Source organism: Hippopotamus amphibius, chromosome 16 (assembly GCF_030028045.1).
Source record: "Hippopotamus amphibius kiboko isolate mHipAmp2 chromosome 16, mHipAmp2.hap2, whole genome shotgun sequence".
Classification (NCBI taxonomy): Eukaryota; Metazoa; Chordata; class Mammalia; order Artiodactyla; family Hippopotamidae; genus Hippopotamus; species Hippopotamus amphibius.
The window spans coordinates 32,282,407-32,295,128 of NC_080201.1; the positions used below are offsets into that span (position 1 = coordinate 32,282,407).

A 12,722-nucleotide genomic window follows, 5' to 3' on the forward strand; every position below is an offset into this window, starting at 1 on the left:
AAACTACCTGTCAATACAGCCAGAAAACATGAGATGAATGCTCTTCACCACTTAAAGATTCTAAAGCAAGTTTTTGCCTCACCAGTAAGGTAGATTTTTGAAGGGGTGGGTGGGTGAGGTGAGAAGGGAGAAATCATTTAGTACAGGGGTCCCCAACCCCGGGTCCGCCGCGGCCAGTTAGGAACTGGGCCACACAGCAGGAGGTGAGTGGCAGGTAAGAGGTGAGCAGCCAGCAAGCCAGCCAGCAAAGCTTCATCTGCCACTCCGCATTGCTCGCATTACCTCCTGAACCATCCCCGCCCTTCCATGGAAAAACTGTCTTCCACGAAACCAGTCCCTGGTGCCAAAAAGGTTGGGGACCACCAATTTAGTATATTATTGTTATATATTACACTGCATTAACTATACCTTGAAGTAAAGTGAACGTAGTTAAGACCATATATAATGGAGTCAAATCTGATTTGAATCCAGTCTGACCACTGGCTGTCTCTACACTGGCTGTGTGACTTGGAGTATATTAACTTTTCTGTACCTCAGTTTTCTCCGGTGGAACCTGAAGGAAATAACTGATTCCAAATAAAAGGATTGTTGTGAAGGATCAATGTGTTAATAACATATGTTAAGTATTTAGAACAGTGTTTGACACAAACATAAGCGCTCTATCATAGTGCCAGTTATTTTAATTTTTGCTTACTACTATGTACCTACTTTAAATTGAACTATTAAGGTAATAAACACAACAAAAATATAAACACATTTTAATTACCCTGATTCAGATTTTTCCAGATCTTAATAATAACTTTACTTTTATATGGTATTTTAGCAACCTTACGATGGCACTTTTAGCCATTCAAAATCATTTTCAGGAAAATATTTTATGACGTGAAAGATGTCTGCAACATATTTAATTGTAAGGTAAAAAAAGCAATTTGCCAAACAGCATAAACTATACAATCTCAACTTTGTTTCTTAAAAATGCAAAAATACGTAGGTGGATGACAGATGACAGGGTAGAGACAGACAACAGGTCTCACTGAAAACATACAACAAAATGTTGCGATATTACAAGTAACTTATTTTTCATCTGTTTGTTTTGTGTTCCAATTTTAAAATAATAATTATGTATTAAATTTTTCATCAGAAAAAAATCCAATATTTTATTATTTATTTATTTATTTGGCAGCGTGGCATGACTTGGGGGATCTTAGTTCCCTGACCAGGGATTGAACCCTGACCCCTGCAGTGAAAGCGGAGTCCTGGACCGTCAGGGAATTCCCCAAAATCCAATATTTTAAAATGTGCCTTACAATTGTCTGTTCAAACCTTTCTCTAATTTTCTTTTATTTAAAGCTTATAAATAATGTAACTTTCCCTACCTTCGGGGAAACAAAGGAAATAAAAATTCATGGTAGTAACTAAAGTAACAAATTCATCAGAATACAAAAGCCAACAAGGAATTATGTATAATTATATACATCATAAAACTCTATTTCCTATGTTGATTGCTATTTTAGCCATCCCACATATCATTACTGTAAAATTTCTATAACAGTGAAATTTAATTTACAAACATTGAGAGATCACACAGTGCTCCATATAGTAGTTCCACTTTACAAACAAGAAGAGAAAAATGAAAGATTTTGTGTTACAAAACAGCACTACTTGTCATAAAAGAGCTATGTAAAGTTTACAGTATTATTCTCTCAAAATTCCTTTGCTCTAAAAATTAGAGATGAAAATAAGCTAGTATTTCCTCTATTATGTTTTGTGAGTATTTACATTTACAAACACTTCCTGTAGCGTCTCATCTTTTTTCTTTTCTTTTTTTTTAATGGTAAAATTCTAGCGTCAATTATGTAAGAAATGTTCTCAGCGATATTCACTGCTTTTAATGACTGACAAAGACTCTAAGACATTTGAAATTATATCCACAAACACCCCACCTCAGTTGAGGAATAAGAAAAAGCAAGGCTTAGAATTATTCTTTATTATTCTTTACATTTCCAGTATTCTCAGTGAAGCTTTCTAAAATTCTAAACAGAGTGCCACCCATGAGTTTTCAAATAGTAGATTAACAAATATCTTGTTTTGGCTATAACAATTATGTGTCCTTTTTAAAATTTTGATAAATCAGAAATTATGCCACTTTATTACTTTTTAATCTGCTAACTTCTACACACATATTTAACAATGCTAATTTAGTCTGAAATGAAATTACTGAATTTAAAAGAGTTAAAAGGAAAAAAACCCTAAGAAAAAATTTCTTTTCATAGAACCTGGGGAAAACTGTAATAATATAACATTCTGGCTATGTAGTAACCATAACCATTCAGAAACTGCCAAAATTACACAGATAAAAGATTTATATATGGAGATTTCCCTGGTGGCGCAGTGGTTAAGAATCCACCCGCGCACTGCAACCAGAGAAAAGACCGTGCGCAGCAACGAAGACCCAATGCAGCCAAAAAATAAAAAGTAAAATTGAAAATACATACATACATACATACATACAAGAATTCACCTGCCAATGCAGGGGACAGGGGTTTGATCCCTGGTCCGGGAAGATCCCACATGCCACAGAGAAACTAAGTCCGAGCGCCACAACTGAGCCTGTGCTCTAGAACCCACAAGCCACAGCTACTGAAGCCCACATGCCTAGAGACCATGCTTCGCAACAAGAGAAGCCACTGCAATGAGAAGCCCGAGCGCAGCAAGGAAGAGTAGCCCCCGCTCGCCACAACTAGTGAAAACCCGAGTGCAGCAACGAAGATCCAACGCAACCAATTAAAAACAAAAAAAAAAAGACATATGCTCTGCCAAAATCTGTCATAAATTTATACATATTAAGTAACTTAAATTTCACGTATTTAAGATATCTGACATAATTCTGTACATATAAAACCTATATGCAATCCATATTAATCATAATAATCTCCTACCTTCTCTACCAATCCATCTCTCCTCTTGACCCTGACAATGAGAAAATTCCCAACTCTAAGTCTTAACACTAAGAAATAATAGGAAACTTGAGAACAGACTTTCAATAAGTCAGATAAGTATTCAAAACCAACTGCCCTTTATCAGTTTTTAAATATGTAACAAAAAGAAGAAAAAGAAGTTAGCAAAACAAACTCTGAAACAAAAAGGTGAGTAGATTTAAATAAAGCCTTATGAATGTATCAGTATAGGTAAGGTGATTTATTAAAGGCTGATGCTGATGGGTCTGAAGAAATCTCTCAGATAGCATTAAGTACTGACATCTAAATTTTAGCAGTATTAGTATTAGATTTAGTACTAATATCTAAATATTAGTATCAGGAACTACTTTAGATATTTACACTTACCCCCATTCACTCCAAATCTATAAAAGGGAGTCTTTACTTCTTTTTAAAGCCAATAGAACGTGTTTAGGAAAATATTAATAAAAAAAATCTTTAGAAAAATAAAATTAAGAAGTTAATAAATTTCAGATTTTATAATTTCAATTATATGCTGGACAAATTAATTAGTCAAGCAGTCAGAAATCTACAAAAAAAAGTAGATAAATGATCCTAGGTTCCATCAGTAGAGGTTTTCCCTCAGTGTCCTCTTGAGTAAGATGCTCGACTCTCTTCCAGTAGAGGGAGCAAAATCATTATTATGTTCAGGCCACAAAAAGAAGGGGAGGAGGAGGGTTTACAAATCCCTTTTAAATATCTTAAATCTATCTAGACAATTCAAAAATGGTACTGAAAATACTATGATCCCCAAAGCAGAAGATAAAGATTTTATCTTTTTCAAACACTTCAAGGCTTTGAAATAGAAAAATGGTTCCTACATACTTAATTTCAAGAACCATGGTATATTTCATTGTCTACCAAATCTCACAGGTAAACAAGGTATGGAAGCATTTTATAAATTTTTAATTTAACAACAAACTTTCAGAAAAATAATATATTACATTAAATACATTTTTTAAAATTTTAAAATACATTCATTCACGTGACAAAAACTACAAAAAAAAAAAAAAGTGTAACTGCACTACCCTAAAACAATTTATTTCCTTTCAGTATTTTTCATACATTTTTATACTGCTATGAAGACAAGTATAATTATAGAAACATTTATTAAGCACTTATATTCTAGGCACGGTTTTAAGCACTTTTACATATTGTAACCCTCTTCATCCTTATCAAAGCCCTATTATTATTCCATATTTAAAGATGAAGCAAATGAGATGCATAGAAATTATTTAACTAGCTAAAAGTCACGCAACCTAATAAGTAACATGAGCCAAGATACTAATCCAGGTTGTCTGGTACTAGAGCTTGTACTCATAAGCAATCTACTGTGATCTTAATTTTGAATTATGCTTTTCCCCCATCATTAACATATTATCAGTCTTCAAAGTCTTTATGAGCTATAACAGTCCATCTAATACGTTTATGACAATAAACTGTGCTGTTTCCAATCTCCCCTTATAGATACAGCAAGATAAATATCTTTGGGTATATTACTTTTGCTATGTTTGGATAATTGTAATAAAGCATTTGTATAATCAAACATGCCACCAAACTGCTTCCCAAAATATCTGTATCTATTACAAAGCTATGTAAGTTCCAATTTCACCATAAATTTGCCAGCATTAAGCATCAAAATTAAAAAATTTTTTCTAATAGGTAAAAATGAAATCACGCTGTAAATGAATTACTAAAGTTGCATATTATTCTGAATGTTGTGTTTACTAATTCGACATCTTTTTTGAATTTCACTCTTTATGTTTTACCTAATTATCAAACTATATGAACTTTTTAATAGGACTATTAACTCTATGTCCATTATATTTGCAATAAAATGTTCCCAATCTATTGTTTTCTTTTTAATTAAGTTTTTGTTTTTGATAATAAATCTTTCTGTTAAAGGCAATCATGATTGAAAGTTACAAAAGACATCTTAATACCTTATAATTTTCTAAATATAGAAATCTACTGCTTTGAGCACATCAATGAATCACTTTCAAATATGACTACTGAAGCAACAGAAACCTATATCAAAATATGCACATTCACCTGAAAGAATTACTGAGTTTGAGAAATTTTGAATGTCTCATGAAATTAACTCAATGAGTAAAAACTCACCCCACCCCAAACCACCAAAATTAGAGCTACATACCTGTCGCTGTAAACATAGGCGATTTCTGTCATGTAAATGCTGATGATTAGAAAGTGATGAATGCCAACTCCGAGCCTGAGTGTGCAACTGAGTTTGAGCCATATCAGAAGGCCGTGTTCCGAGATGTGAAGTAAATTGCCGATCAAGGTCATGATCTAAAACATGACTTGGATTATCTTGCCCAAATGCTGACTCATCAAACTGGGGAAGGAGACCCTCCTGAAGGAGGTCTTCTGGGTCAAGTCCTGTGAATGGCTCAGTTTGAGATTCCACTTGATGAAGTAAATTCTCTTCTAAAGATGAAAAGCCATTAGTCTCTACATGATCATTGAAATGGCCCATGTGAGTTCCTGAGTCAACAGGATCTGGGAAGTTCATGTGCACAGGAGATAATTTTGAATTGCTGTAATTACCCTGAGGATGTGATGAATGCAACATTTGGAAGTTATTTGAATTCAGTGATGTATTGGGATTTAGCATATGCTGAGTCGATTCTTGCTTGATTCCCCTGTGAGGTGAAAAGGAATTATTCCCAGTAAAATCAGATAAAGTCTGATTTGTATGATTAGGTGCAAGAACTGCAGAGGACTGAAGAAGACTATTTGGTGACATGTGATTACTGGAAAAGGAATAATGTGAAGAAAACTGCTGTGAATTACTGACAGAACAAGAAGTCATATTTGGAGAAGGTCCATTAAAATTTCCTTCTTGATGACTGCTACACTTGAGGAAGTGTACTGAAGGATTTGGTGTCTGAGAAAATTGCTGCATTGAAAGGGACTGTTGTGAAGTAGATGCATTATTAATTTGTGGTGGGTGGTTAACACTGACTCTGTGTGGACCAGAAACATTAACATCCATAAAACTTTTAGACTGGCTAAGAGAATTTTGCCCTGGGTTAAGATTACTTCTGTTTTGTTGTGAGCGTAGCGAACTGCACTGTGTTTGTTGTTCATTGGCCTGAAATAAGGCAAAGTCATGGTGTGCCACAAAGCTTTTAGTTTGATGCATAGAGTGAGAATGTCCTTGTTGGTGAAAAGGAGACCCATTTTGACTTGAAATGCTAGCAGCTGTCTGATGGCCCCACATTGGACTGCCATCTGCTACATCTGGAAACAAACCATTGGGTTGGTTCTGAGGGTGAATCGGAGAACAACTAAACTGAGAGTGTGGAGATAACACATGTTCAGCTGGGCTACCAAAAGACTGATTAACTTGGTGAAATTTCATTGAATCAAACTGATTTAGCTGTTCATAATCAGTCATCTTCTGATGTGCTGGAGTACCTTGAACATGGTTCAGTGAGTCTATGTGCAAAGGTTCAAATTCTGCACCCAAGTTCAATTCATCAACTAGTGAAACAGGTCCTGGCTGTACAAATGCATCATCTGAGAAACCTTCTAAGGTCTCACCAAACAGATTGGCATCATCAAAAAAGTCCATCATTGGATCTGTCATCTTGAAAACTTCAATAACAATCTGGGCTGTTCACTCCAAATGGAGTATATTCAGCTTCTCTGTAGTAGATATTATTGGATCATTTCCAAAGGTCATCAACTAATCCAAAACAGGTCAATGTTCATTATTGCTCTAGATAATGACATGTCATGAAGTGTCAGAATCCTAGGAAATAAGAACAAAAAACAAAGTTTAATAATGAATATTCATTAAAGTTTTACAAAGTTTATATATGATTTCAAAAACATAAAATCTCAGTGTATAGTATGTTTTGGTAGAGTAATTCATTGCAAACAGTTGATTAATATTCCCTACAAGGAAAAACTGCTGGTACAGGTGACATGACTATATGCATTTAAAAGTAATAATGTATACTACTTCATTTTTGCATTCATATGTTATGACAGAATGTAACCTTGAGAATGGAATGTCAGACCCTCTCCCATACCATTAAACGCCATCATTCCCCACCAGCTCTAGCATGTATAAAACACTTATGTATTACATTTTAAAGTTATGTCTTGCTAAGATAACTGATATCATATCCTCTTAGATTAGCAAGTATGTTGTGATCTTTTCCTCTAGACCTCTTGAGCAGATAAAGCTACTGTTTCATAGGGTATACGTGGAACTACATCAAGAAGAGCAATTGTATAAGGTCATGATAAGCTGGCCCTAAGTGAGAAAAAAGTTAGCCATCTGGTCAGCTGACAGACAACACAGACTTGTGGTATGCTGGGGATGTTGCAATATATTGCTAGCATTGTCCTCTTGCTCATCTACCACGGACGATAAACCTCCTGACAGTCAACTGATTCAGACATCCATGTAGCAAAACCAAGCACCTTTTTGTTAACAGTTATATTCGTTATTCTATCCTTAAGTCCCCCGTCATTAAATCATTTGAAATAACCTGTTGCTTCTCATATTTACTAAACTGTACAAAAAGTGTATTGATAATCAAACTGAGGCAAAAACAAACAGTAGCTTAAGCTAAGCAATAAATTAGTCTTATGACAATCTCAAGAGAAAAAAATAACATTTATACACACACGTCACATATATATACGTACAATTTATGTGTGGAAAGGATCTAATAGGTTACTTGCTAATGTTTGAGGCTTGAATCAATTCAAACGTTTTCAAAAAAGGTAATTTAGGGTTCTGCCCCCACTGCCTTCCACACAGAACCACAAATGGAGTTTCTTGCTCTTCTACATATTAGTTTATTCAAAAATTAGCAAAGGTCTAAGAAACTTTTCCAGAACTTCTATATTGGGAGGTCCATTTTAGAAAATATAAATATCCTAAACAAAACATCTGCTCACTATCTAAATGAAGAAATACTTTTGAAAATTTCTGAGAAAGAAAAACTACCAAAATCTATATTAATTGTACCTAGAAATGAACTTATCAATCACAATGGTATACAAGTGTTTTAACAAATATATAATTTTAGAAAAAGTAAAATACAGAAAAAAAGAAGAAATTATTTTTCTAGATTTTATAATTGTGAGACCAAGGAGATAGAGTGCTATACATTCTGAACTGGACATAGCATTAGCCAAAAAAAAAAAAAGTAGGTTAAATCACTTTTCCAGAACATATCTTATGTTCTATTATAGACTCTAGACAAGGGAACATCTATGTATACCTAGCTCATTAATCAGGAAAGCAATGTCCTCTATTTTTTTAATGGATGTATGATTATTTACCAAGAGGAAAAAGGAAGAAATACAATGGAAGTTACCAAATCTACTATGTTATCAAATACAAGGTACATCATTAGTTGATGTAACATGAAGAAATAAACTATGACACTATACTGCTTTGAATTTTTATTTTTATAATGTATGAAATAACTTTTGTGTGTGTGTGTGTGGCGCACGGGCTAGTTGCTCCGTGGCATGTGGGATCTTCCTGGAGCAGGGATCGAACCTATGCCCCCTGCATTGGCAGGCAGAGTCTTAACCACTGCGCCACCTAGGAAGCCCTGAAAAAAACTTTTAAGAACACTTTCAGACTTAGACTTATTCCAAAGGATTTGACAATTTCTTCTCCCATGAAGTGCCCTTTTTGGTCCCTAAGACACCTAATTGTTGCTCTGTAAGAAAATATGGAATTGCTGTCATTTCTTCAACAACAAATATTTGCTTCACTAATATTAAATTTATATTCTGCTACTTTGCCTCTGTGCCGCTCTGCATAATCAAGAACTTTTTTAAAAAAGCTGAACAATAGTGTATCTTTTTAGAGACATTTTAAATAATTAAATGTGTAGTACCGATGTATATAGCCCAACTGAAGTGATGGCAACATAAATTGCTATGACTAAGTTTTTGTACACACAGGCAATGACAGCTACTTGCTGACAGCCACTGGGCAGACAGTGACTGAGACATATCCTAATTTCAAAAATATTAAAAGTAGAAAAAATATGTATCTTAGAGTTGATTAAAGTAATTTCTTGAATATCTAAAATGCATTACTTCAAGAGTTCAGAACTCAGTACTACAAAAAATTACTGCTCAATCGAATGTTGAGGTACACTATCTGAAGCATATGGCATTAGTTCATATATTCCTAATTATTGTGATAACAGTGAACTTAAAATATAAAGCATTCTGGATTTATACTGTGTACTACAGGCTTGTACCTTTGTTTTATTCTTAAACAGTTAAAGGCTTTTTAGAACACTCTTCTGGAAATAACTTTATGATGAGAAGTAATATTCCACTTAGGAAAGAAATAGTATAGTCTTTGAATTTTTGTACAATTACGGTAGATTATGCTAAAGCAAAGTATTTTCTACATTTATGTAACCCGAAGTTTACTGAAAATATGGGGAGAAGTAAAAATTTTGATTAAGAAAACAATTTTGCTATTTACTCTTCCAACAAACATTTATTGATAAACAACTTCTAGGCACTAGGATGATGAATAATAATTGACCTCTGAAGGGGGATAAAGACAAGTAAATAGACCATCACCAATATAATACAATACTTGTGCTTTTATAAAAGTACACACAAAGGAGGAACATCTAATGAGGAAAATGAATATAGACGCCTCCCTATACTAAGAAGATATACATTTCACATGCAAGAAGATACATGTAAGTCATCAACCTTAGTTATAAAAATAGGAACTAAAGGTGAACTATGAAAAAATTCCCATAAAATCTAAAAAGAAGTCATCTTTTTGATTTGAACAGTTTATTCTACAATTGACACAATGCTCAATTAAGTTCCTCTTTAAGATCTATCATCTTATTTCATTCTAGTAAATGTACTATTTTCCAACTTTATAAAAACATCACATCAGTCCAATTTCAACTGACTATTTAATTAAGCAAATATTTATGAACTGTCTGTTATATCCAAAGCAACTCTGTAGAAACTACAAAAGCCCCTGCCCTCAGGAAGTTCAGAATCTGAATGGGGGAGATAAGGAGTAATGGCACAAGAAAAGCACACCATATGTTGAATACAATATGATAAACATGGCCTAAGAGAGAGGCACAAGTTTAAAAGGTGATTTATAAAGAAAAGAGACAGCATATTTGGGAAGTTATTTAGGAAAGGCTTCTTAGAACAATTAGCACTTGAAGGGATCTTATAAAAGGGATTGGAAGGAAAGGCCAGGCAAAGAATTCAGGAATAAAGAAATGGCAGGCAGGAAGGAAGTATATATTTAGGGAATAGTATGACCATTGCAGAGCATACAAAAGGAGAAAAAGAGAAAATAAAGGTAGAAATACAAGTTGGAATAATGCTGTAGGGGACCTTATCAATTAAGCACATTAAATTAAGACATTTTGGGGACAGAATTCTTCTAAAATTAAAACAAGTATGTAGAATCAAAATCAAATTACTTATATATCTTCATTTCTACAGTTATCCGATGCCAAACATGATGATCATATAAAATGGATTCAGATATCAATAGGACAGAACCTCTGCCTTCAAAAAATTCATAATCTAGAGGGGAAGAAAACACATAAACAAATAACATGACATACATCTTAGCAGAGATGTCTACAAATCACTATATTATGGTAGCACAGACTGGATAGCAATTAATTATGTCCGGGAGTTTCCCTGGTGGCTTAGTGGTTAAGAGTCTGCCTGCCAATGCAGGAGACATGGGTTCAACCCCTGGGCCAGGAATAGCCCACATGCCTCGGAGCAACTAAGCCCGTGAGCCACAACTACTGAGCCTGTGCTCTAGAGTCCGCAAGCCACAACTACTGAGTTCACCTTACATGCCACAATTACTGAAACCCATGCGCCTAGAGCCCGTGCTCTGCAACAAGAGAAGCCACCGCAATGAGAAGCCCACACATCACAACGAAGAATAGCCCCCACTCACTGCAACTAGAGAAAGCCCATTAGCAGCAATGAAGACCCAATGCAGCCAATAAATAAATAAATAAATAGATGAATTAAAAAAAAAAAAAAAAAAGGTCCGGAAAAGATCAGGAAAGGCATAGAGAAGAGGTAACATTTGAACTGGGCCATAAGAGTAAAAATAAGGCCTTTAAATAGGTGCTCTATGACAGAATATATTATATATAATATAATATATATGTAATATGTTTTATATATATATAAACAAACATATATATAAAGAAACTTAGTTCAATGGTAAATTTACTTTCCTTAGTGTCTAATAGTTGCTTTTTCTCCAAGACATTTCTATATTCTCTAAATAAGTTTCTCAATATTTTTGAGACTAAATGAATTAGTCTTCCCAATAATTTCTACACATTAATAGCTTTCCCAACTTAATATAACCATTGATCCCTAACAAATTACTCAGTCCTCTATTATAGTCATGTCTGCAGCATTTTTATACAGTATTAAATTTGTGCCACGTTAATTTTTACTTTATTTATGAGCTACTTATAGCTATTTCATATTTGTACTTGGAGAAAACTCAGTTTAGGATTCACCTCCTATAGAAGGGCTCTGCCTACTCAACCCTGTCTAGTAACCTGTGCATGCGATAAATAATACTGTAGTGTGATAATACATTACCTTTTCTTTCCAGTAGACGCTACACCCTTGGAAAAAAGGAACACCTTTATAATCTTTGTATCCTTAGTATGTTGCCTAGCATAGTAGGCATGCAATACATTTTTGCTAAATCAGTGAATGACTACATAGGAATTAGAATGAACATGATACTTCAAACAAACACTAGACCTGAGTCTTGGCTCTACTACCACCTAGCTGTATGACCTTGAGAAGATCATATACTTTTTGTTTTCATCTGTAAAAAAACCAAAGAACAAAGTAACAATACAAACTATTAACTACAGTCCTGTCTGCTTCAAAGATGAAAGGTAGAATATTCTCTCTACCAGCAAGCTGTAACCCCTATTAGGGTTGAGAACAGGTCTTTTACAATCCCCTCACTCTCTTGCATTGTACCTAAAACTGGCAAGAGCACAGAGGGAACACTAAAGAAATATCCAGAGGTGAGACAGGACAAGGCATTTTGGGAACTACTCAATAGCATAATGTGGCCACAGCATGCTATCAGCCAAATAGAGAGCTGTCCTGAGGCAAGCAGAGGTCAGGTATCCAGGCTTTTTATTAGCCATGTTAAGAAATCTGGACTTTCTCCTAGAGGCAATAGGGAACTATTTCACTGATTACAATTTCTTCGTTGGCTTAACACTTGACTAACATTTTTACTGTGGCTACTAACATTTGAAGTTATTGTTAGATAGCAAATAGCACCTCCTCTTCCAATGACAGTGACCAAAACACTTATAGTTGGACCCAGAAACATTTTTTAAAAAATAAAATGATGACAGGGATATTAGTCATTTTAAAGAATATCCTGGGAATTCCTCTCTATTTGCTAGATGTGATGCTGCCCAATTCATGAATCACTTAATAAAGCCAATTAGATCCTTAAAATTAAATAGAAAAGAATATTCTTACTTGGCAAAAGAAAAAGTTGGCAAACCTGACCGCCATTTCTTTGTTTAAAAAAAAAAAAAGGTCTGTGTACTTCTAGAATGCCTCTTGTTAAGGCATTCAAACTATGCTTGAATACCTGTTAAAAAGTTCTTTACCTCAAGTCAAATTTCCTTCTGCCTT

General features: G+C 34.3%; 1 protein-coding gene across 15 annotated transcripts in view; it reads right to left on the reverse strand.

The window, feature by feature from the left end:
* The window catches only part of CHD9 (chromodomain helicase DNA binding protein 9), a 172,801-nt gene that overhangs the window by 137,032 nt on the left and 23,047 nt on the right, over positions 1 to 12,722 (reverse strand). For 11 of the 15 annotated variants that reach the window (XM_057713163.1, XM_057713158.1, XM_057713159.1 and 8 more), the window contains exons 2-3: positions 10,484 to 10,589; positions 5,152 to 6,774 (exon numbers count right to left, since the gene is read on the reverse strand). In XM_057713163.1, the coding sequence (XP_057569146.1) occupies positions 5,152 to 6,609 (1,458 nt within the window). In that variant the 5' untranslated portion in view covers positions 6,610 to 6,774; positions 10,484 to 10,589. The remainder of the gene's footprint in view (positions 1 to 5,151; positions 6,775 to 10,483; positions 10,590 to 12,722) is intronic. The other 4 variants (XM_057713156.1, XM_057713155.1, XM_057713157.1 and 1 more) reach the window with 1 other exon arrangement.